At 42.6% G+C, this 26,004-nt stretch overlaps 2 protein-coding genes across 6 annotated transcripts in view; one reads left to right on the top strand and one right to left on the bottom strand.

The window, feature by feature from the left end:
• LOC126980354 (trimethyllysine dioxygenase, mitochondrial-like) overlaps nucleotides 1-6,442 on the bottom strand; it is an 8,201-nt gene extending 1,759 nt beyond the window's left edge. For 2 of the 3 annotated variants that reach the window (XM_050830136.1, XM_050830137.1), the window contains exons 1-8: nucleotides 5,878-6,429; nucleotides 5,637-5,677; nucleotides 3,874-4,089; nucleotides 3,364-3,497; nucleotides 3,022-3,114; nucleotides 2,613-2,791; nucleotides 1,311-1,535; nucleotides 122-255 (exon numbers count right to left, since the gene is read on the bottom strand). In XM_050830136.1, coding sequence (XP_050686093.1) covers nucleotides 122-255; nucleotides 1,311-1,535; nucleotides 2,613-2,791; nucleotides 3,022-3,114; nucleotides 3,364-3,497; nucleotides 3,874-4,089; nucleotides 5,637-5,677; nucleotides 5,878-5,924 — 1,069 coding nt within the window. In that variant the 5' untranslated portion in view covers nucleotides 5,925-6,429. Of the gene's footprint in view, nucleotides 1-121; nucleotides 256-1,310; nucleotides 1,536-2,612; nucleotides 2,792-3,021; nucleotides 3,115-3,363; nucleotides 3,498-3,873; nucleotides 4,090-5,636; nucleotides 5,678-5,877 lie in introns of all 3 variants that reach the window. The other variant, XM_050830138.1, reaches the window with a different exon arrangement.
• LOC126980352 (myogenesis-regulating glycosidase-like) lies at nucleotides 3,971-26,004 on the top strand. Of its 3 annotated transcripts, none has more exons than XM_050830128.1 (13): nucleotides 16,995-17,306; nucleotides 21,448-21,602; nucleotides 21,741-21,954; nucleotides 22,227-22,386; nucleotides 22,516-22,680; nucleotides 22,881-23,054; nucleotides 23,531-23,626; nucleotides 23,743-23,838; nucleotides 24,057-24,286; nucleotides 24,491-24,648; nucleotides 25,156-25,301; nucleotides 25,446-25,602; nucleotides 25,729-26,004. In XM_050830128.1, the coding sequence occupies exons 2-13, from the start codon at nucleotides 21,458-21,460 to the stop codon at nucleotides 25,920-25,922; spliced, it is 1,935 nt and encodes a 644-aa protein (XP_050686085.1). In that variant the 5' UTR covers nucleotides 16,995-17,306; nucleotides 21,448-21,457; the 3' UTR covers nucleotides 25,923-26,004. The 3 variants fall into 3 exon arrangements, with proteins under 3 accessions (XP_050686086.1, XP_050686085.1, XP_050686084.1); XM_050830127.1 differs by having other exon boundaries at nucleotides 16,996-17,306; nucleotides 21,456-21,602; XM_050830129.1 differs by lacking the exons at nucleotides 16,995-17,306; nucleotides 21,448-21,602; nucleotides 21,741-21,954 and adding an exon at nucleotides 3,971-4,116.

Here is a 26,004-nt window from a genome sequence, read left to right as displayed (position 1 = left end):
CTAGACCAAGGGAGGATACTCTTCTTTCTGGCAAGGTTATACACTGGTTCAAGGACTATATATACACAGGTAACTCAGTTCAATAGGTTAATAATCTGCCCAACCAAAACAATGCAATTACCTGGTTCCAACCTGAGCCAGTGTTCATTTTTAGGGTCACGAATAATCTTTGTGAGATTTGAAAAGTGGATGTAGAAGTCTTGGATCTTCTCGTGAGGGATGGAGGACAAGGGAGCTCGATCATAGATGTTGTATCTGAAAACACAATAACTCATGACTCATACTGAGACTAGTCCACAACCCAAACTTTTGAGTACATGTACATATGTAAGTTTGGGAAATGGCAACTAGTCATTGATTGTAAATTTCAGAAGCCAGTCTGTTAACCCTCTCACGCACCATAAGTTTCAATAAGTTTTCTTTTCCGTGATTATTTGTAAAATCAAGTCTCGCCAGCTCGTCAGTTTTTTAGCGCGCCGGAATATTTTGTTTCTCGGCTATTTTCCTCCCCCAAACCTGCAGTCATCATTATACAAAGTATATCAATAACTTTGTTATTTGTTGTAGTTTTTTATGAATCAATAAAAAACTTGCGCTCAACCAAAAGATGACGCCACTGGCAGGAATATAACTTCAAAAATAATATTTTTGTTCAAATGGACGCCAATGGCATGAAAGTGCACTTTGGCCCTAAAAATAAATACATGCCATTGGCGTTCAAGTGTGCGAGGAGTTAAAAATTATATCTTTCCTCTCTCAAGTAAACATAGTCACACAAATCATAACTATTGCATAAATCATCACTACATTCATCAACATTGTCACCATAAGTACATCTGACACAACAATTCCTTTTGCCAGCAACTAGTGGTGAGCTACTGTGGTGTGGCCAAGAAAATGGACCCTGTAGCCACTTTGTAGCTACTCTTGGTGGCGTCCATAAATAGTTGCTGGTGTGTGGTTGCAGTCTTCCGTACAAACGTGTGTGTCCCATTTCTGACCATTTTTAGTGGCAGCCACCAAACACTAAAAGTGTCCTGTGTGGGGGTACCCTTAGTTGCCTTACCTACAGACAATCAGGTAACTTTTTACTTATCTGGAATTAATATCATGGAGAAATTCTCCTGATAACTTCATAAGCGAACAGCAAAAGCTACATTTTTCATCATTTGCAGTAAATATAGTGCCCATGTACATACCATTCTTCTGGAAGGGTTGAACACTTCATTACCACAGCCCTCAGCCCACACCTCCCCTCCTGTAGTGCAACAGAGAATACCACATGAACCATATAATAGGCCAGTACAAACCTGAATTGACTCAAGCATCCTGTCTCTGGATTGTGCTTGAAGACAGTGTCAAGGGAACTGTGGTGCTGCCCCTCCTCCAGGTACTCAGAGGGGAATGATTCAGAGGAGAGGAAGGCATACCCCTCTGGGTACTTCTCCTTAAACTGCTGAGCTACACTGAACCCATCCACTAGGAGGTTCTCACCACCCTCAGAGGCTACCTCAAGGCAATGGAACACCTGTATCCTAGAACAAAACATCACAAAGCAAATCATTAAGTAGTCGCTTAAAACTCTGGAGACATTTTTCTTAGGGAAATATGAGACAGTAAATCAGTCCTTATGCCCAATAATATTTTGAGCTGGAACATTACTTTTCATACCAAAGTTTATGTATGTATGTAAAGATGCCTCCCTTTGCCATGCTGCAATATAAAGGGAGGCCTTCTGAAACTGCCTCTTCATAATTGCAGTGTTCCATTCACTGTTCTGCTTCACAGTTACACTGAGGAGGCCTTAGACCTATCAACAGTGGTGTTCCACAGGGCTTTGTCCTATCACCCACTCCCTGTTATTCATCAATGATCTTTCCATAACAAACTGTCCTATCCATTCATACGCTGACGACTCCACTCTGCATTATTCAACTTCTTTCAACAGAAGACCTTCTCAACATGAATTACAAGACTCTAGAGTGGAGGTTGCAGAACGCTTAACCTCAGACCTTGCTATCATTTCCGATTGGGGTAAAAGGAATCTCGTGTCCTTCAATGCCTCAAAAACCCAATTTCTCTACCTATCAACTCGACATAATCTTCCAAACACCTATCCCCTATTCTTCGATAACACTCAGCTGTCACCTTCTTCAACAATAAATATCCTCGGTCTATCCTTAGCTCAAAATATCTACTGGAAACTTCACATCTCATCTCTTACTAAATCAGCTTCCTTGAGGTTGGGCGTTCTGTATCGTCTCCGCCAGTTCTTCTCCCCCGCACAGATGCTTTCCATTTATAGGGGCCTTGTCCACCCTCGTATGGAGTGTGCATCTCACTTGTGGGGGGCTCCACTCACACAGCTTTCCTGGACAGAGTGGGATCTAAGGCTCTTCGTCTCATCAGCTCTCCTCCTCTTACTGATAGTCTTCTACCTCTTAAATTCTGCTGCCTTGTTTTATCTATTTCTATCTTCTATTGATATTTTCACGTAAACTGCTCTTCTGAACTTGCTAACTGCATGCCTCCCCCACTCCTGCAGCCCCACTGCACACGACTTTCTACTCATGCTCATCCCTATACTGTGTAAACCCCTTATTTCATATTACCTGCAGGCCTGTGAGAAGTAGGTTGAGTCTGTGTGAGCCCCAATGAACTCTGAGGTGTAGGCTGTGTCTGAGTGCATAAGATCACTGCCTTCCATGCCCCACATTTCTCCAAAGAAAGACCGTTTGATGGCACATATCTTCTCTACTGCAGAACGAGTGGATTCTACATCAGTCGGCACCTGCCAGATAATACAGAGCTGATACTAAATCAATGCTCATCTATTTTGGATATGGTTTTTGGCTCATAAGATGTTAGAAAAATATTTATATGTTTAAGAAGTTCTTCCTAATGTTTTTGAACATCAGATAGCCATACTCCAATCGGAAAAGTTGTAGAATTTTTTTATTTCATATATCACACCTTTCATTGCACCTCCTCCCATGAATAAAACAGCCTCAAGGCACAAACCTCTGAGATAAAAGCAAATCCATGTTTTATTATGGCCCCCACAACCTTCTTAACTCCATCCTTTTGAAGACTTTTCATTTCATCAAAGGAAACCTGTAAAATGGGACTTTGTTTATTAACACAGAAGCTAATGCAAAGGTTTTCCAATAATACATAATATTTTTTGTCTATTCTTATGATCAATGTATGCAATCATATGGAATGAGTCAAATAGCAAAATTACTGTGTTTAAGGTTTGGTTTATCTCTAGGTCTTAATCAACTTGCAATAACATCATTTTGTAACTATGACAAATCATCTAAAAATAATGTATCTTTTTTTTCCTTTACTCTCTCAACTTACTGTGGTCTGCTCTGGCTTAGGGAAGGTGTATGCAGTCCAGAGCAGCTGAGGAGGCTTGTGGGAGGTCTGGCGCCCCTCATAGGTGTTCTGCCACAGAAACTTGTACTCATAAGATGACTTGTGTCCATCTGGCCCTGGAGAAGATATAGAACCAAAAGGTGAAGGTGAGCAAGTTATTTTGTCCTAATTGCAGTATACTCCTGGTATGAGTGTTTTTTGTGTAACCGAGAAGTTGACAATATAAATATCATAGATATTATATATTGTTATGTAACACCATGAAGATAAGAGTGATGCTGAGAATTATAATATGAATAGGATTCTTTGCATAACAATGATCAGGTCAAGATTGCGGTAATGATTTTACGAATGATAAAGCTGATAGGGATTACAAATGTAATAATAATGGAAGATAACAATAATGATCCAGTCAAGATAAAAACAATGGTAAAGATATATTGTTATGGCAAAGATAATGTCAATGCTGAAGTTAAATACGAGGAAGCTCACACTGCATCTCTAGTCTCTCGGGTGTTGCAGAGACGCACGCTGGCCGAATATTGAGTTGCATTTGTGTTGGGTCAAACCGTCGCTGATCTGTTGTGTAGTTGAAGCAGTCTCCACAGCGACAATGATCCCTCAGCCAAGGGTAGGAGAGGCGGATGCAGTGTGGCCAAAGTGGATGATGAATCTCCAGCCTTGACCCAACATCAGAGGCTCTGACCTCTGTTGAGACATGGAGGTGTGGCAAAAGTAAGTGTGTGTGTGTGTGTGTGTTGGGGTTCTTTTACATTTATTTGGGATATTTTGGTTGTCTGCTTAGTTCTGTAGATATTTCCACTTCTGTGATGTAATATCTACTTTTTTTAAGTACTCATGTTTGTATGAGTGAGTATATATTATATGAAATACTGTGGTTATCTCTGCTGTGTATTTCCTTGTGTTGCATACATTATGCTTCTTATGTTGTTTGCTTCAGTGTTTGAAATGTTTTATTATTGGAAAACTATAAAACTACTTTCATTTTTGGAGGGTCCATTTTGGAAAGATAAGGTGAAGTTACAGTTGTTGGAAGACACAGACACAAATACACAGACAAAAAATGCTATACGTATAAAATCACAAACAATTTAGTAGACATAAACAAAGACCCTTATTTACACCCGACTACACGATCCACTAGAGGCAGCCACAGCCTTAAATACCACACTTACCAAACTAACACAAGTATATTCAAGTATTCATTCTTTCCCCGCAGCATCCAAGAGTGGAATCATCTCCCATCTCATGTAGTTAATAGTCCCACTCTTGACACAATTAGGAATAGGATCATCAATCATTATCTCCCTAATCCTGGCCCTTCACCATGTCCCAATATCTTTCCTCATCCTAATCCTGTCCTGGCCCCTTGAATCCCCCGCATAACCCCCGCATATCATGCCACCCGAGAGTGGCCATCTGCGGGTCCCCTAGAAATGAAATGAAAATGAACTGGAAGGATACAAAAACATTTTTTTTTAGGTATATAATTATGAAGTTGAAAACTAGAAAAGTATGGTTAAGATTCGTTTTTGTACTGTGCCAGCATCTCCTTACCTACCTTATGAAACATCAGTACTTCTTCATATATCTTCTACGAACCTTCAACAGTCATGGAAACGCTTTGAAAATACAATTCAAGTACTTTTTTTTTTACTCTTGAAAATAGGGAATAATGTTTACGAAAGCGCGTCGCCTCCTCTAGCGACGGCCGCGGCGACGGTGCCGCTGGTGTTGCGAGAAATACCTCCTCGCTGAAATAAGTCACATATACATGTGGGGGGGGTCCAGGGGGGCGCAGCCCCCCCCCTCCCGTTAGTAGGTCATAAAGTTCGGTTGGAGTAGTTTAAATATGCTCCCCAACCCTAAACCCTCTGCGAGCTATTTTGCGGCTGCGGCGAAGGCACCGTCAGCCATGACGCCAGAGGTGACGCGCTTTCGTAAACATTATCCCCTATTTTCAAGAGTAAAAAAAAAGTACTTGAATTGGATTTTCAAAGCGTTTCCATGACTGTTGAATTTTTGTAGAAAAGATATATTAAGAGATAGTGATGTTTCATAAAGTAGATAATGAGATACTGACACGGTACTAAAACGAATCTTTACCGAAAAGTACTATTATAATTTATCCCACTGCATGTATAGTTCAGTTCACTCCAGTGGTAACATATAAAGTGAAATAGTCAAGTAGTAGCAGCAGAGTGCCCGCCACACAGGTTGACACCACACCTTACCTTTCGGTTTGCGGGTCCCATACTGGCGCCTGGCACATGACCTGAAGGATCACATCAGTTAGGTTAGGTGACCCTTTCGGACCGGAAGTAAATAGCTTGTCGTTCTCACGTTAAACAGTAACAGCCAGATAAGCCAATGTAAAGGTCATGAGTGCGTGCGTGTCTTTCTGAAGCAAAGCAGTTTCCTTGCCCTGTGGGGCATGTCATCACCCAAACATTACCAGCTGACAAGTCGCCTCACCTGGCCGCCGTGAGTGAGGCAGGCCTGAGCACCGAGCTGAGCCACATGCCACAGTGTCAGGATAATCTCAGGTCAACGCCGGCTGCTGCTTCCGTTCACTTCAATCCGTTGCCGCTGTGAGTCATCCACTGGAAGTCTGTGCCGCGAGTGGGCGGCCCCTGACAGCTGCAGCTTCCCCCGGGCTCCCCGCCGTGAAGAGTCTAGCCCTGGTGCCCAGTGTTTCTTAAACTTTTTTGTGCAGCGGACCCCTTTTATTAAAATTACTCATGTAGCGGACCCTTTATTATTATAATTTTCCTCTTGAGTTTGAAAGTGTTTGCAGGTCATAATATACTGAAATTACAACAATTATTTATTACTGGCTTATCTTCAAATCCCAATGTGACTTAGCCACTGTAAAAAGCCATCAGGATTTGGTGCTACAAAAATAGGAATTTATGACGTTTTGGCCGAAAATTTGACTGAAATCGATATTAAAAATTATCCTGTGGAACCCTTGGAACATTCCACGGACCCCTGGGGGTCCGCGGACCACACTTTAAGAAACACTGGCACTCTAGCCCATGGTCTAGCGGCTCTAGCCTCTAGAGTCTAGGGGGTGGACAGGTATCGGTACCAGTACCGCTACTAACGGGTGTATAGCTGGTACCGTTAGTAGCGGTACTGGTACCGATACCTGAAGGAATGGGTGCCGGTACCAGACTGCTCGGTAAAGGTACCAATACGCGTGAGGCTGAGACTGAGTGCCTGATTGGATATCTCGGTGATATGGATATTCTCTCTCTCTCTCTCTCTCTCTCTCTCTCTCTCTCTCTCTCTCTCTCTCCACTGAATGAAGTGAATATTTATTTTTCGATAGAAATTAGCATAACTATGGATGGACTCATAGACCAGCCACCAGGGTGGCCCTGACACTCCCCCCACCGGCGGGCCGTTGCCCGCTCATCAACATATATGTACACATTTACAATATGTAAGATGTAAAAATAAAGAAAGAAAAAAGAAAGTCTAATAACGATAACAGTATATATATATATATATATATATATATATATATATATATATATATATATATATATATATATATATATATATATATATATATATATATATATATATATTAGCAAAACTATAAAAAAAAAGAATCAGACATGAAAAATTATATAATAGATAAGTTAATAAAATAATGGAGCCGAACGGGAGGATGGAAACATCAGGCAGGACAAAATGGCGGGAAGACGGATCGACATGCAGCGACTCGCACAGCCGGGCCCAACACCACACAGGCAAGCATGGAGGGCAAGCGAGTGTCCCTATAAGCGGGGGCACTGGGAACCCAAACGGTACTGATGGTACCGTTAGTCTTCCGACACTTTGAGCGAGGCCCAGTACCGATAGTGTTATGAGCACTCGGCACTGAGCAGTACCGATTTGTAATGATTCCACTCGGCACCCGGTACCGGTACCGGGTGCCGAATAAAATCGATTTTATTCGGCGGTAGACCGGCGGTCTGCCGCCGACAATCCCCTATCTTACAGCCGGTCGACCGGCGACCGGCTTATCGGGAGTCATCGGGGACGATCGGGACCGGGACCGGGAATGTGTGAGAGCCCCTTGAAAGGGGCTCTCACACATTCCTAATATTTTTGTGTGAGAATGTGTGAGAGCCCCTTGAAAGGGGCTTTCACACATTCCCGGTCCCGGTCCCGATCGTCCCCGATGACTCCCGATAAGCCGGTCGCCGCTCGACCGGCTGTAAGATCGGGGATTATCGGCGGTCGACCCTGAGGACCGTAGACGCAGCCGACCACCGCCGGTCAACTTAAAAATTTTCAAAGATATCGGCGATGCGCCCGGTCGACCGGCGGTGTCGAAAAATATATCTGGTCGACCGGCGGTCAACCGCCGACAACCCACGGCAGACCGGCGGTAGACCGCGAGTGAACACCTGTGTCTGACCTGGGGATTAGCAAGGGAGGAAGGAGGAAAACGAGGAGGAACAGGTAGGAGCGAGGGATGAAGAGAGAGAGAGGGAGATGAGATAAAGGAGGAAGAGGAATGGGTGAAAGAGAAAAAAAAAAATTATATATATATATATATATATATATATATATATATATATATATATATATATATATATATATATATATATATATATATATATATATAGAGAGAGAGAGAGAGAGAGAGAGAGAGAGAGAGAGAGAGAAATGGAAGGAGGAACAGGTGGGAGGGAGTGAGGAAGAGAGAGGGAGGGATGGAGGAGAGTGAGGAAGGAAAGGATTTACATAGATTTACATAGAAAATCAGACCACACAGACCCCATGGTCCAGACTTGGTGGTCTGTCCTTAAACCTAAGTGATTTTACATTAATCAGAAGACTCCAAAACGTTGCATTTCTACTCTAGTTGATATTAAGTTGAAGGAAGTGACGGTCGAGCTTATTTTTGAAGGAGTCAATCGTGTTACACTGGACCACTGATGGTGGAAGGTTATTCCATTCTCGCACTACAACGTTGGTGAAGAAAAACTTGGTGCAGTCTGAATTTACTTGTCTACATCTGAGTTTTACGCCATTGTTTCTCGTGCGCAAAGTGTCATCGATCATAAACAATGTTGATCTGTCTACATTCGTGAAACCATTAAGTATTTTAAAACATTCGATCAGTTTTCCTCGGAGGCGACGTTTCTCAAGAGAGAACATGTTAAGGGTAGAAAGCCTTTCTTCGTAGGATTTGTTGCGCAAGGAAGGGATCATTTTCGTTGCCCGACGCTGAACACCTTCTAATTTAGCAATATCCTTTGCATGGTGGGGAGACCAAAACTGTACCGCATATTTCAAGTGGCGTCTGACTAAACTGTTGTAGAGCGGGAGTATTACATCTTTATTCTTGAATACAAAGTTTCTTTTAATGAAGCCCAACATTCTGTTCGCTTTATTTGCTGCATCGATGCATTGCTGTGAGAATTTGAGGTTTGACGCGATTTTGACCCCCAAGTCCTTGACGCATTGAACGCTTTTGAGTTTAACGCCGCGCATTTCGTATTCGAACTTCTTATTCCTCGTTCCAACTTGAAGGACCTGGCACTTGTCTACGTTAAAGGGCATCTCCCATCTATCCGACCAAGCTGAAATTTTGTGCAAATCCTCTTGGAGGCTTTGCCTGTCTTCGTCAGTCAGAACCGAGTTACCAATCTTTGTGTCTTTGTGAGGATGGAAAGAGATGAGAGAAAGGAGGAAGAGGAATGGGTGAAAGAAGAGAGAGAGAGAGAGAGAGAGAGAGAGAGAGAGAGAGAGAGAGAGAGAGAGAGAGAGAGTTATGCACACGAATGAATTTAGGTATGAAGCTGATTATGAGGTAATTATAAATATATGAAAATGCAAAGAAAGTGTTTACTCGTCGATGTGCCGCAGGTCTGCCGCCGGTAGGCCGGCGGTCTACTGCCGATTGACCTGCTGCAGTCGCCGGTCGGAGAAATCGAAAATTGTATATGGTCGCCGGTCTACCGCCGGTCCCGGGACTATTGCCTATTTTCTCGGCGGTCAGGCCCCGATCGACTTATCGGGAATCATCGGGGACGATCGGGACCGGGACCGGGAATGTGTGAGAGCCCCTTTATCGGGACTCATCGGGGACGATCGGGACCGGGACCGGGAATGTGTGAGAGCCCCTTAACTCTTGCATTAATGAGTTGGACGGCGGGTTGCTTTGCGCTTCTAAGAATTGAAAGGAAACCGGAAAAGGTCAATTATTCATGAGGTTGCAAACAAATTCACATATGTGAGGAATTAGCTAACTCTTGCATAATGAGTTGGACAGCAAAGATGTGAGGGTGATTCAAGCACAGTTCGCGAAAGGAAACCGGAAATAAAGTCAGATTTATGAGATTACTAAGAAATTGACGTTGATGAATAATTAGGTGAACATTACTGTGGGGTACTTGAAAGGTCTGGACTTCCGAAAATCCCGTAAATTCTTAGCAATAAAAAATATAAAATAAAATATCTGAAAATTGAGTTATCAGACTCACAGCCCCTCCTAGTCCTTTAGTATTCAAATATATGATCAGTCACATCTCTCATAGGACAAGCAAAGACCAGATGAACCAGCTCTTAAGTTTATTTAAGCAACAAAGAAACTCGCTGGAAATTAAGAATAATTAATTAATACCAAGCACACAGCAACCTAGCTATCTATCTTAAAACATCCTAGCAAATAGATTACTTAGCTGTAGGTGGGAGAAAGCCAAGTCACACCTTGTCTTCCTCGTGGTCCGTTCCGCCTGGAGTCCTTCTGTCCTCTTCGTTCCTCTCTGCAACACGCCGTGCCCTCCTTACTTCCCAACGGCTTCCCTCGCCTGAGTACACGGTCACTCTGGACTTGTGGATGCTACAAAGGCAGGAAAACCACCACGATGGACAGCGTGGCGCGGGAGGCGGTGAGGGACGTCTTGTCGCGTTGGAGTCTCGGAGGAAGATGCCGGAAGATGGCGGCGGGACCCACAATGCTCCGCTCCCCGGCCGCGGTCAAGATGCCAGCTCTCGCCATACTGACATCTCGTTTTCTGTGCAACACTTACGCTAAAACGCCCTAACGGCTATGGATTTATTATTTATTAATAACCTAACACATGCACTTGGTAATAGTGGGTCATGCTTCCCACACATAGCTCAGCTTTGGCAGTAATAACGAAATGATTTGAAAAAGGTCCTGTTTCCCGCCTTGGTGAGGGACTGAGTTCCCGCTCTCTCAATCAAAATGGCGGTCACTTCCGCGGTATTTTTCCACGGGCCATTCCCTGAATAAGGAAATCATGACAATTACCGAGATTAGGATGAGTCTTAGATCAGGCATAGTTTATATTATTTTTGTTGCTTGAAAGTAAAAAAAAAAAAAAAAAAAAAAAAAACATAGCATACTATATTCGAGTTAAATAAAGTTCGAGTACGAGTATTAAATGAGAGAGGGAATAGTCAACTCTTGCATTAGGAAGAAGGATGGGGGTCTCTCTCTCTCTCTCTCTCTCTCTCTCTCTCTCTCTCTCTCTCTCTCTCTCTCTCTCTCTCTCTCTCTCTCTCTCTCTCTCTCTCTCTCTCTCTCTCTCTCTCATAACACACACACACACACACACACACACACGGAAAATCTGAAGAAGGTGATGTAGATAAGAGGTTTTTAAGCTAGGAGGAGGAGGAAGAGGCGGAGGAGGAGGAGGAGGAGGTGGTGTTGCATAATTCACCGTCATTCCTTCTCCTCCTCTTTCCTTCCTTCAGCTTTTCATCTTCTCTCCTTACCTCCATCCCTCCCTTCCTCCTTCCCTCCAGCAGTCGTGTCCTCCTTTAGTCTCCGTCTCATTATTGACCTCACTTGTATAACTCCTCCTTCTCTTTTTTTTTTTTTTTTTATTCTTTTCCTCTTCACCTTTTTATTTTGTTTCTATTTCGTGTGATTCATTTGGTCACACTTCGTTTTAACTTTATGTATGTATTAATTTACTTATTTATTTTATTTATTTGTTCAGTTATTTTCTTCTCCACTTTGTCTTCCGGCGTCGCATCACGGACTGGTTGGTTGGTTGGTTGCTTGGTCGGTTGGTTGGTTGGTTCTTTTCCGCGTTTTCCTTCGTCCTGACACGCTTTAATTAATCTACGACTTCTTTTTTTTTCTCCTTTGGGTTTTTTCTTCTCGTTCTCTTTGTTATTCTTTCTCCTTTATTATCATTATCTACGACTTTTTTCTCCTTTGGGTTCTTTCTTCTTGTTCTCTTTGTTATTCTTTCTTCTTTATTATCATTATCTACGACTTTTTTCTCCTTTGGGTTTTTTCTTCTCGTTCTCTTTGTTATTCTTTCTTCTTTATTATCATTATCTACGACTTTTTTCTCCTTTGGGTTTTTTCTTCTTGTTCTCTTTGTTATTCTTTCTTCTTTATTATCATTATCTTCGACTTCTTTTTTCTCCTTTGGGTTTTTTCTTCTCGTTCTCTTTGTTATTCTTTCTTCTTTATTATCATTATCTTCGACTTCTTTTTTCTCCTTTGGGTTTTTTCTTCTCGTTCTCTTTGTTATTCTTTCTTCTTTATTATCATTATCTACGACTTTTTTCTCCTTTGGGTTCTTTCTTTTTGTTCTCTGTTATTCTTTTCTTCTTCAGTTATTAAAAATATAATGATAATGGTGCTAGAAGTCATGTAGTAGTAGTAGTAATAGTAGTAGGAGTATGAGTAGGAATAGTAATATTAGTGGTTGTTGCTATTTATTTTGCTGTTGTTGTTTTTATTGTCGGTGGTGGTGATGGTGTTGCTTTAATGTCAAGAACAGTGAATGCAATAATAATAATGATAATAATAATAATAATAATAATAATAATAATAATAATAATAATAATAATAATAATAATAATAATAATAACAATGGTTAATTTAAGTGATGACAAAGGGAAGGAAAGGGAAGTGACGAAGCAGAGAGAGAGAGAGAGAGACACACACACACACACACACACATACACACGTGTCTCGTCATAATCGTGCCTTTGACTTGACTGGCGGGAAACAAATACGTAGACACTCACTCTCTCTCTCTCTCTCTCTCTCTCTCTCTCTCTCTCTCTCTCTCTCATGTATAATAGGGTGTAAAGCAAGGTAAAGTTAGGGGCATAAGCTATAGCTGCGCGTGGCCTCCGTGTTCATTTCCGTTGCATTGGCCAGGTATTTTCTTTTTATATAGCATGTATGACAAGATGTGTGAAGTAGTGTGTTTAACTTGTCTTGTCGTGTGAATCGTTGTATATGGCACACACACACACACACACACACACACACACACACACACACACACACACACGATTGTTGTAATAATCCGCAGAAAAAGATTAGGCATGCTCCACCCTTCTCCTTTGCTGTTTACTTGCAACAATAAACTATCAATCAATCAGTCTAACACTCTTATATGTCATTGCACACGCGTGTGATCGTGGTTTAAGACTTTAAGCCTAAGGGGTCGAAGAGAGGAGTCGAGGTGGAGGAAAGAAGTGGAGGGAGTGGAGGAGGGAGGAAGGTTATGTTGGTGGAGTCATGAAGGGGGGGGCAGGAGTAAGAAGTGAAGTAGGAGGAAGTGGAGAGGTGGAGACGGGGTGGAGGAAAAGGGGAGAGGGAAGAAGAAAGAAGAGGAGGGAAGGAGGGGACGAGAAGGGTTACAGAACACACACACACACACACACACACACACACACACACACACACACTTTTTAGGTCGATTGGTGGATAAAGTGATTGGCCAAGGCTATTATTTTTTTATTATCTATTTATCTATTTATTTACTCCTTTCTAGATTCCTTAATTCCCTCAAAATATTCCTTCACTTCTTGCTATATGTTTTCCTTTCAATCCTTCATCCTTTCCTTCATTCCTTTATATATTCATTTACTCCTTGCTACATTACTTCCTTTTTTACTTCCTTATTTGCTTCATTCCTTCTTTCAGTCCCTGTGTGTGTGTGTGTGTGTGTGTGTGTGTCATTAGTCCTCCATCCTTCTACGTAAGCAAATGTCATTGTGTGCGTGCAGTCTGACACACGGGTTAGGCGGTGGCTGAACGGATAACAAGACGGCCTCGCGTCCAGGAGGACGCGAGTTCAATCCCCGACCGGTGCCACCAAGCTGGGATTTTTCAGCCGCCGCCGAGTGGCTTAAAACTACCCACATGCTGTCCAGAAGACCACCTATCAACCCGGACTCTAGATTCTAGGATTAAAGATGAGCTCCGGGAGGGCAGCATGAGCCAATGCAAGATGGCGCCACTATAAACACTCGCCTGCGCCAGAACGCGCTGGGCCGACCATCAGGACCCACCGGAAAGAAGCCTTGGACCGACCATCAGGATCCACCGGGAAGAAGCCTACCGGCGCAATAGGCCAAGACGTAAAAAACACACACACTCAGACACACCGGCATTTAGCAGCTTATATTTAAACTCATATTTAAGTTCTTGCTAATTTCTATTTATTATTATTATTTTGTTATTACACGAAGTAATGGGTTTAAACATGAAGTAATGGGTTTAAACTGGATAAATGGGTTTAAACTGGATAAATTCAGATTCAACAGGGACATAGGCAAAAATTGGTTTACTAATAGAGTGGTGGATGAGTGGAATAGGCTTAGCAGTCATGTGGTGAGTGCCAATACAATTGTCACATTAAAAAATAGATTAGATAAATTCATGGACAGCGATATTAGGTGGGGTTAGATACACGGGAGCTTAGGTTCAAAGGAGCTGCCTTGTACAGGCCTACCGGCCTCTTGCAGACTCCTACGTTCTTATATGTTCTTATGTTCAAATGAACCGTATAGTAATTAGATGATCACCTGTAAAAAGCAGGAAATTGTCAACTCAACCAGCTGATTGTTGGCTCCGCTCATTACGTCCTTTTTTTATGTAAGCCTCGTTCATACCTTACATAAAGCTCAATCTGCCATTAGTGCAGGACAGAACAACACTTGATGCAATGAAGAACATATGACGCCGCGCCATGGATCGCATAACGATCGGCAGCCTTGAGGGCCTCGTAAAAAGTTCTGTAACGCAGCACACTTAAAGGAGCGCATAGTGCAAAGACCAGTGACCCGGTGATGGCAGTAGATAACAGTTATCAAGGCCATATTACCGCCCCACCAGCCACTTCAACTGCTCCTCGGGACACTCAAAATCGCCGGAGACGAAATTTGGCAAGGTCGCTTTTCCTCCCCCTCTGTCCCCCTGTCCCTCCTTATATCCCTGGGGACGGGAACTGTCAGGCGAGTGTGTGGGGGTGTGGGTGTGTGTGTGTGTGTGTGTAGGAGAGAGAGAGAGAGAGAGAGAGAGAGAGAGAGAGAGAGAGAGAGAGAGAGAGAGAGAGAGAGAGAGAGAGAGAGAGTATGCGGGAGGATTAAAGGGAAAGGAGAATTGGAGTGAAGGAGGAAAGGGTTCTTCTTCGTTTTATTATAATTATTATTATTATTGTTATCATCATTATTATTATTATTATTATTATTATTATTATTATTATTATTATTATTATTATTATTATTATTATTATTATTAATATTAATATTATTATTTTTAGAAGTAGTAGTAGAACGGCATCACTATCAATATCATTACCTTCATGAGTTCTCTCTCTTATTCCCTATCCTCTTTCTCCTCTTTTTCTTCTTCTTCTTCTTCTTCTTCTTCTTCTTCTTCTTCTTCTTCTTCTTCCTCCTCCTCCTCCTGTTGGGACGCCCGAAGCCCATATGACGTAATTTACCTAGATTTTCAGAAAGCGTTTGTTAAAGTGCCTCTCGAGTGGAAAAAGGCCAATATTACCCCGATCTTTAAAAAAGGAGATAAAAAACAAGCCAGTAATTATCGTCCTATCAGCCTTACGTCTGTCCTAATTAAACTATTCGAAAAAATTATCAGGGATAAAATTATCACTTTCCTTGAAACAAATGATTTGATAACTGATAGTCAACACGGATTTCGTAGTAATCGGTCTTGCCTTACCAACCTATTAACTTTTTTCGACGATGTTTATACATTTTGGGACGCCCGAAGCCCATATGACGTAATTTACCTAGATTTTCAGAAAGCGTTTGATAAAGTTCCTCACGTTAGGCTTATTTCAAAACTGCGTTCCCACGGTATTAACGACCATCTTTGTGCGTGGATTCATGACTGGCTCACCGACAGAGAACAACGTGTAGTTCTTAATGGTGAAGCATCGGATTGGCAACCCGTCACCAGTGGCGTGCCCCAAGGTTCGGTCCTGGGGCCAACACTATTCATAATTTACGTGAACGACTTAGAAGCTGATATTCTATCAAAAGTAGCCAAATTCGCCGACGACACCAAATTAGGAGGTACGGTAATGAACAGTGAAAGTTGCGAAAAGATTCAATCAGACTTAATAAGACTTGACGACTGGAGCGAAAAATGGCAAATGAGTTTTAACGTAGACAAATGTAAAGTAATGCACATAGGTGAAAAAAAATCCTAACTTTAAATATCAGATTCAAGGACATGAGCTCAGCGAAGTAAAACAAGAAAAAGATCTTGGTGTCATTATCAGTAACACTCTTAAAATGAGTGATCAATGTTCTGCAGCGAGTAAAAAAGCCAATATGATGTTAGGATTAATCTCAAGAAACTTTGATTATAAATCACCCGAACTTATGAAGAGATTATATTTAGCATTTGTAAGACCACACCTAGAATACGCCGTTCAGTTCTGGTCACCGAACTATATCAAGGATCAAGTTTTGCTAGAAAAGATACAGCGACGAGCAACCAAACAAATTCCAGCGCTCCGAAACTTGCCATATGACGAGCGTTTAAAGCGTTTAGATAATGTTTTCCCTAAAAAAGCGAAGGATAAGAGGGGACTTAATTGAAGTGTTCAAAATCCTTAATGGATTCGACAACATTAACCCAGATAGTCTATTTCAGAGAGACACCAACACAAGAACACGCAGCAACGGTATGAAGTTAAAGGGAAACCGACGTAACACATTGGTGCGCAAAAGTTTTTTCAATAATAGAGTCGTCGATCACTGGAATAGACTCCCACCGTCAGTAGTTACCGCACAGAGTATCAATAGCTTTAAGTCTTCATTGGATAAGTACTTCAGGGATATAAGATTATACTGACCCTTCTTCGCATGTTTTCAGACAGATTGCAGCAAGACGTCAACCTAAATTCATATTATTCTCCCCCACAACCTAGATTGCAAGTAGCGTAAGTTAACAATCGAGTAAAGCAACAGTTAATGTCCGCATGACAGGTGGAGTGAGGTGTGGGTGCAGTAAGGTGACAGGTTTCTCTCTCTCTCTCTCTCTCTCTCTCTCTCTCTCTCTCTCTCTCTCTCTCTCTCTCTCTCTCTCTCCAGTAAGGCCTTCAGCCTCAACAACCGCCTACAGACTCTCTGCGGAGAGCTTGACGTCGGGTTCTTTGTTATTATTATTATTATTATTATTATTATTATTATTATTATTATTATTATTATCATTATTATCATTATTATAATTAATACTACTACTACTAAAAAAAAAAATAATAATAATAATAATAATATTGTTATTATTATTATTATTATAAATTTATAACCACACACACACACACACTCACTCACACGTTACCTCTGAGAATGCCTCAGCTGTTTTGAGGTAATAGAGACAATAAAAAGCATAAAAGTAAGATAACGTAACGGGCATGACGCTACTGGGAGGAAGGCAACGCAGGGCGGGAGGCACCTGGGGGCAGGAGGATGAGGCTGCCAGGCAAACACTTGCCGGTTCCCAGCGCCTTCTTCATATTAGTCCTGGAAGCCGGTCACACGTCCATACACCCACAGGCTCTCCTCGTGCCCTACTCACTCACCCATTTTCCTTGATAGTTTTGGCTGCTGGGGTGAGTAAATTGACTTAATTGCACGGTAATTGCGCCCTTTCATTGTATAATCACACTCTGTACTGCCTGGGGGTTGGGATGGCATGCTCCTCCTTTCTCCTTTGTTGTTTACTTGCAACAATAAACTATCAATCAATCAATCAATTCACTGAGATCTGGGGGTAACCATTCCTGTGAACACTAGCTTATTAGCCTACTAATTATAATGATAATAATAATAACAATACTGCTACTTCTACTATTACTATTATTACTACTACTGCTACTACTATTACTACTACTACTACTACTACTAATAATAATAATAATAATAATAATAATAATAATAATAATAATAATAAATAATAATAAACGTACAAAACAAATAAAAGAAATTGCGAACATTATCGCATTTGTATTTGTAAAAAGTAAAGAAAGAATAGAAATATATATATATATATATATATATATATATATATATATATATATAGATATATATATATATATATATATATATATATATATATATATAAGAACATAGGGAAACTGCAAGAGGTCGGGTGGCCTACACAGGGCAGCTCCAGAATCCCCCCCACTATTCACGGTGGGTGAGGTGTAGTTCCTCGTTATACCGGCGGTACTAGACACGCACCAGTACCCCGTCACCTTACTGCACCCACACCTCACTGCCACCTGTCGTCCTCGTCCATGTAGCTATCCAGTCTACTCTTAAAACAAGCTATCGTCCCTGCACTAACTATGTGATTGCTGAGTCTATTCCATTCCCCCACCACCCTATTACTAAACCAATGCTTGCCTATATCTCTCCTAAATCTATACTTTTCTAATTTAAATCCATTACTGCGAGTTCTATCCTGCTGGCTAATTCTCAGTACTTTACTTATATCGCCTTTGTTGTAACCCTTGACCCATTTGAATACTTCTGTCAGATCTCCCCGCACTCTTCGTCTCTCTAGTGAATGTAAGTTTAGATGTTTCAGCCTATTTTGATATGGGAGGTTCCTCAGCCCCTGAATCATCTTGGTCATCCTCCTCTGAACTGATTCTAGCAAGTTGATGTCCATTCTGTAGTGTGGGCACCAAAACTGGACAGCATAATCTAAGTGTGGCCTAACTAACGCTAAATAGAGTCTGAGGATGACCTCTGCACTCCTGTTGGTTACCGTCCTGTTAATAAAGCCTAATACCCTGTTAGCCCTATTCCTCGCACTAATACATTGCTTCCTTAGTTTTAGGTCAGAGTTCACTAACACTCCCAAATCCCTTTCACACTCAGACCTGCCTATCGCTGTGGAGTCTAAACTATACCCGTGTAATGGGTTGCGTGTTCCTACACTAAGTACGCTACACTTGGTGATGTTAAAATTCATCTGCCATTTCTCTGACCAAGCTGACAGTTTGTTGAGATCCTCCTGCAGTGCTCTAGCATCCTCCCCTGTCCTAATAGTGCGTCCTATTTTGGTGTCATCTGCAAATTTACCTATGTCACTAGTTATCCCATTGTCTATGTCATTGATGTAGATAATGAGTAAAAGCGGGCCAAAAACTGAACCTTGAGGAACCCCACTGGTAACATTACCCCATTCGGATTTTTTACCGTTAATGGTAACCCTCTGTTTCCTGTCGCTAATCCACGCCTTAATCCAATCAAATACCTTCCCTCTTATCCCATGAGCCCTGATTTTATTTAACAGTCTCTGGTGAGGTACCTTATCGAAGGCCTTACTAAAATCAAGATAAACCACATCATAGCTCTCATCATTGTCAGCTGCCTCGTATACTCTATTGTAAAAGGATATAAGATTAGTGAGGCACGACTTTCCTTTAGTAAACCCATGCTGTGAGTCGTGAATTAAATTATGTCTGTCTATATGGTCCCTAATACTATCAGCTATTATTGACTCAATCATTTTACCTATAACTGACGTCAAACTAATCGCCCTATAGTTCTCCATAGTAGATTTGTCTCCCTTCTTAAATATTGGAATAACGTGTGCCTGCCTCCATGAAACAGGCACCACCCCTCTGTCTAGTGACTTCCTAAATACTTCTGTTAACTGCCCACTTACTTCAGTTTCACATTCCTTTATTACCCTGGGGAAAAGTTCATCTGGCCCTGGCGCCTTAGTGACTTTAAGTCTATCTATCTGTCTTATCACGAGCTCCCTACTTATGTTGATGTCGGTTAATTCTTCTACCTCTTCTCCCTTGTAGATCTGTTCTCCCTGAGGTATATCATCTAATCTTTCTTTGGTAAATACAGTTAAGAAATATCTATTTAACGCCTCGCTCATTTCCTCATCACTATCAATCAGTGATTCTCCTGACTTAGGCGGCCCTATCTTATCCCTAACCTTGGTCCTATAAAGCTGAAAGAAGCCCTTTGGATTGGTCTTTGCTTCCCTGGCAATTCTAATCTCATAATTACGTTTTGCCATACGTGTGTTTTACTTTACTGCTCTAGCTAAATCGTTGTAACTATCCCTTAAGTGAGTTTCCCCCCTTTTAATTCTAACATATAGTCCTCTTTTCCTTCTTATTTCAGTTTTTAGCCTGTCTGTCATCCATCGCGGGTAATTACCTGTTGACCTGACTCCCCTGTGAGGTATAAACTGTTTGTCCTAATTTAATCTCCCTGACCAGACTATTGTACTCACCCTCCAAGCTACTGACCTGACTAGTGACTTCACCAGAGATTACCGCCCCTCCCTGCTCTGGGTCCTGACCTACTTCTGATCTCGCTCCCCTAAACCTCTGCAGCTGCTTTCTTAACCTCTCGTAGTCTGCCTTCCTGAAGTCAGGTATTAATGTGTTGTTACTGCTTACTCTATCCTTCCATTTAATATTAATCTAATTTCCTTATGATCACTGTTACCTAATGAATCCCCAAACTCAATGTTGCTTATTATGTCATCTCTATTAGTTAACAACAAATCCAAAATATTTTCTTCCCTCGTTGGTGTCCTAATTAACTGCTTAAGGAAACTATCCTGTATCACATCTAACAAATCCTGTGCCTCTTGGTCTCCGGATAAAGTATCCCACTCTATGTTCCTATAATTGAAATCCCCAATTACACACACATTCCTATATCTTGACGCCCTACTAATTTCTTGTAAAAGGGGTTGGCTACTGTCCCTGGTAAGGTTGGGCGGTCTGTAAAGTACTCCGATGACAAGCTTCTCCTTCCTACCTATTGTTTATACCCAGAGGGATTCTGTATTGCTATCTTCCTTGATTGAGTTGTTAATGACACACTTAAGATTATCCCTGACGAAGAGTGCGACCCCACCCCCTTTCCTGCCTATTCGATCTTGGTGGAATAACTTATACCCTTCAATCTCTAATTCTGGGAGAAAGTGTCTGTCTGCAGTGTTTATCCATGACTCTGTGATCGCTATCATATCAAATTTCTCTACGCACGCCTTTCCCCTCAATAAATCTATCTTATTCCTAATACTTCTACTGTTTGTATAGTACACATTTAGACCTACCCCTTGCCTTACCCTGCAGCCGCTATTATTATTACTACATTTAGTGCTCCCACTTGGTATTGCCATCTTAGGCCCCTTCTTACTTACCCTAAAAAAAACCTGCAGGGCCCCCAATAAATCAATCAATCAATCAATCAATCAATATATATATATATATATATATATATATATATATATATATATATATATATATATATATATATATATATATATATGGTATGGCATGGTATGGCGCCCATCTTGTACATCAGCTCCCCCCCCCCTCCACCTGGAGCTGGATCCGCCACTGGTGCTGCTGTTCTACTGCAGGTGAACCACCGGTCGTAGAAAACAGGAGGGTTTTTTAGAATGCCTAACCAAGCAGATCGACTGAGATCGTGCAAGTCTGCCTCCCCGTATATAACAGTGCGATTCGCTGCTTGTGTTTAGGATAATTTTTCCATTCACTTGATTAGGCACCGGCGTGCACACCCACCTTTTGCGATGTAATGCGTATATCCATTATAAAAGTCGATATATATCTTTAATATTAATTTTCACGAAGGCATATTATCCAACACATGCCGATTCACTTCGTTTATTTTTTGTCAAGGGCGTACGTATCACTTACTATATGCCTCTTTAAATGTGCAATGTGCTTATACAAGATTTGCAGCAATGCAGCATAGCTTGGCATGGATCACGGTGTCGTTGATGGTGTTGGCGGGCGGGAGCTGTGAACCCCTCCTGCGGGTGTCCAATGTCCCCCACAACACCCTAACGCTGGACGCCTACCACACCCTACACTTCGTCCACCCTAGAGGTAGGCTTCCTCCTCTCCTTCCGTCACCCCAGTGCTGAGCAGCAGCAACGATTCAGTATTGATGAGTGAGCGTGTGCTTCGTTGAACGCGCGAATCGTTGGTGTCATCGTCTTGTTACTTCCCTTGCCCCATCGGTAGGAGAGGCCCACGTGCGGTGGGGTCTCACGCTGCCTGAGGGTGCGGAAGGGACGCCGTGCGGCGAGGGCGACTCATGCCTAGATTTCAGCGTAGCGCGAGTGGTGGTGACGGTCGAAGACCACTGCCAGAAGGTGGCCTGGACCAGCGGTGGCGATGGCGGCGGCAATGGCAGTCTCGCGGAGCTACTGGACTGTGTGCTGCTGGAGGGACACTGGTGGGTGGGGCGAGGGAAGGGCGCGGCGTGCGGAAAATAGTCGACAAAGATGCACATAACCAGCCGACAAGTTATGAACTTGTATTATTTGCTTATCATTCGGAATATTTCTTTTTTTCTTATTACGCAGTATCCTTCCTCTTACTTAAGTGTTTTGAGTCATAGGTGCACTTAACACCTATTCAAATCCCTATTGGCGTAGTCCATTCAGAAATTCCTTGTGCTGTCCATTTATCACGGTGTATCTTCGAGTCGGCGTGTGCCACTTCCAGGTATGGTGGCGGCCAGCAAGCAAAGCAGCCGTGGCCGATGGAGAATGAACCGCGTGCTGAGACCGCCTTCATCACGGCCGACATGTCACAGGACCGCAAGCATTTGTACGGCGGAGTGTCGGAGGCGTACTGGGTGTCGTCGCAGGGCGTGGCGGTGCGGGTGAGGCTGGCCAGCATGACCTTTTTGAGTTACAAGTCTTGTCGTTATTAGTTTGTTGACTTACTGATCCCTGTCGGTCTGATAGGGGCAGGCAGGTTGTTACTCTGAAATGTGTATATTCTGCTGCAGGTGGAGGAGCAAACACCGCTGTTCCTGAGCGTCCCAGACACGGACGGCGACAGGACGGCGGACGAATTGTGTCTGGCTGCCCGCCACGACCCACCCTTCGCTGCCGCTCTGGGCAGCCCCCTTACCCTCACGTATTTTCTCTGCTCCGCTGACGACGTCAAGCAGGTCTGTGACCCCCTGTATAAGCCTTGTACAGGTACTTACCCCGAAAGTATGCGGGGCTATACCCAATAAGTTCCTCTTCTTTATACGTGTGTCACTGCTCTCCTGCAAGTGTCGTATTAGATGGCTGTTACACATTTTTCTACTGTAAATTGTCAGTAATAAGGCTGCTAATTATTAATTCCCATCTCTACTCACCACAGGTTCACGAAGCAACCTTTACCAAGTTCTTCGAGCTGCCAGCTGGCGTGCCGGACTCCCGCATGATGCGTGACCCTATCTGGTCCACTTGGGTAAAATACCACGTCGATGTAAACGACTCTAGAGTCCTCGATATTGCCCGGGCAGTCGCTGAGCATGGCTTCAACAACAGTCAGGTGTGTGCTGGGCTAAGAATTAAATGATTCTCTTGGTGGAGCGAAAGGAGAGTACGTGGCTTGGGTAATAATTTTTTTTATTATTATTATTATACACAAAAGGAAGCAGTTCAAGGGAAAAAAACAAATCAAGACAAAAAAGCCCGCTAATCATTGCTCATATAAAAAGAAGCAAGAGGTGAACGGAGGTAGCTGTGATAGGCATCAGGCCCCTATTTAGCATGAAGAAACTTCTCCTGGGGTGTTAGTTACTAAGGTGGGAGGCAAGTGGTTGCTGGACAAGAAAGTTAAAAAAGGAAAACAAACAAACAACAGAAAGGAGCTGAGGGCAGAGTGGCAAAGATATCCAATATAGTTGGCCCAAGGAGGAGAAGGGGTGTCAAAGGACTGCTGTTCAAACGTTAAGAGTGGTGAGGGAAAGGGTGTGTAAATAGTGAGATGGAAAATATCCTCAGGTTTTGTCTCTCCCTTGGCAGGTGGAAATCGACGACAACTGGGAGACATGTTACGGCGAGGCTGTGTTCAACCCGGAACGTTTCCCTGACCCACAAGGCATGGTGGACCAGCTACATGTAAGCAACACACACACACACACACGCACTCTGATTAGTCCCTTTCAATGAAGTAGAGGAAGTTGCTGCCAGAAACACTAATTTGTATTTTCTCATTCTCTTTATTTGTCATGCAGAGTGAGGGTTTCCGGGTAACACTGTGGGTCCATCCCTTCATCAACAGCGATTGTCCAGCCTTCACCTATGCTGATGAGCATGGTTTCCTCGCCAAGGTGGGCATGTCCTCCTGACAACCCAAACAATTCCATATTTTTCTTTGGCCCTCAAGTATATATATTCAGCGGAGATATCAGTAGGGTTAGTTTTTTTTTCCCGATTAAAGCATTTGATGGTCATGGATTTTGTGCACTTTCAGCTTGAAATTTACAATTGCTATACAGGAGTATCAGATCATGCCATGTAAAGATATTTGTTCCCATCAACCTCATAGGACAGCTCAGGCACAACGCAGTTCATCCATTGGTGGAATTCAGACCAAGCTGGCCTCCTTGACTTCACCAACGCTGAGGCTGCAGCTTGGTGGATACAACGCTTGGTGGACCTGCAGCAACAGACTGGCATAGATAGCTTCAAGTTTGATGCTGGTGAAAGTGCTTGGCTGCCTGATAACTACACACTTGAGGCAGATAAGCGGTTCTGGCCCAGTATCTACTCTGTCAAGTAGGCCCCACTGAGACACAGCCTGTTGCATTGTACAGTGTCACATGAAGGTCAACAGTTTGCTTTCATGTTTAATTTCAAATAAATACCGACTGCTTTCAACAATTAACCTACTGTAGCATACTTACTTCTTATCAAATTTATATTCAGCATGTTTCCATTCACCAGTTTCCTGTTGAATCACATAGTCTGCATCTCTGACAGGTTTATTGAGACAGTGACACAGTTTGGGCCCATAATAGAGGCGAGGGTTGGCCGAGGAACTCAACGCCATGGTGCCTTTCTTCGGATGCTGGATAAGGACTCCACTTGGAGCAATGACAATGGGCTGAAGAGTCTTATTCCTACCCTTCTGCACTTTGGTACATAAATACCTGATGGTATATTACAGGGTTACTCAATTGGCTGCCTGCGGTCTGAATCCAGACCTTCCGAGTGTTGTAGCTGGACCCCAGGCTCCAGGAGTAGAAAAATGTAACTGAATAACATGAAGGTCCCAGCAATGGATTCTTGCAAGTGTATTTCCTGGACTGATTGTTGGCCCTACAGTCAGTCAAAGAATTTACACTTGCAAGAATCAGTCACCAGGACCTTCATGTTATTTAGTTATATTTTTCTCCTGGACCCTTGGGCCCAGCTACAACACTTATGCAGACCTCTGCATACAGTTGAACTTGTCTAACTGGACCTTTGCTTATAATAGTTGAATAATCCTGGAGTATTATGTTTTTCACTATGGTAAAAATAATTAATTACGGCAGTGAGTGGATGATTTTAATCAAGTAAAAAATATTCCACCACATGACACAAGTTTCCATAAACTGCATTATTAACAGTAATCCCCACAATGTACCCCAATCATCTTTCAGGGTTGTTGGGCTACCCATTTGTGCTGCCAGACATGATTGGAGGGAATGGGCAGCCCAGCAAGCAGCTGTTTGTGAGGTGGGCCCAAGCCAGTGCCTTCATGCCAGCCCTCCAGTTTTCTCTCCTGCCTTGGGAGTATGATGATGAGGTGACTTACTCCTTATTTTGAGAAAACATGGCATATTAGTCAAAGGAAGTTCTCTGGGTTCCCATGTACATCACCTGAATGGCCCCAATCAATTCTCAAATTTAACATTTATTCATTAATTTAATTTTGTTCCCACTTTTAAAGGTGACAGAGCTGTGTCAGGAAGTTACAAGACTTCACTCTCAGTACACACCACTTTTGCTCAGCCTGGCCGAAGAGACAACCACCTCTGTGGCCCCAATGATTCGGCCCACCTGGTGGCTCTGCCCCACCCTGTCTGAGTGCCTCACTGCAGACCAGCGTGAGTATATTCTTCCCACAGCTCGTCTTTCTTACCTATCCACACTAATCGGCACTTATGAAGATGACAAGAATGACACTGCTGCTACACTAGAAATTCCTTAATTTAGTCTTATTTCATCAACAGAGTTTCTGGTCGGGGATGACCTGTTGGTGGTACCCGTGGTGGAATTCAATACTGGAAACTCTTTAGACGTGGTGCTACCTCCAGGGCAATGGAAACAGGAAGGCACAGAGCTAGTTGACACTGGCCCCAAAACTTTCACCTTGTACAATATCACCCTTGACACTCTAGTCTACTTCACCAGATTGGAGGATTAGTTACTGCCCCAAAGATAGGGCACAGAGAAGTAGATTTCAGGTAACTTTAGCAGTGTGAATCATACTTTTATATAACAATGAA

The sequence above is a fragment of the Eriocheir sinensis genome, chromosome 44, assembly GCF_024679095.1.
Source record: "Eriocheir sinensis breed Jianghai 21 chromosome 44, ASM2467909v1, whole genome shotgun sequence".
NCBI classification, from domain to species: Eukaryota; Metazoa; Arthropoda; class Malacostraca; order Decapoda; family Varunidae; genus Eriocheir; species Eriocheir sinensis.
This window is presented reverse-complemented; position numbering and strand designations above follow the sequence as displayed.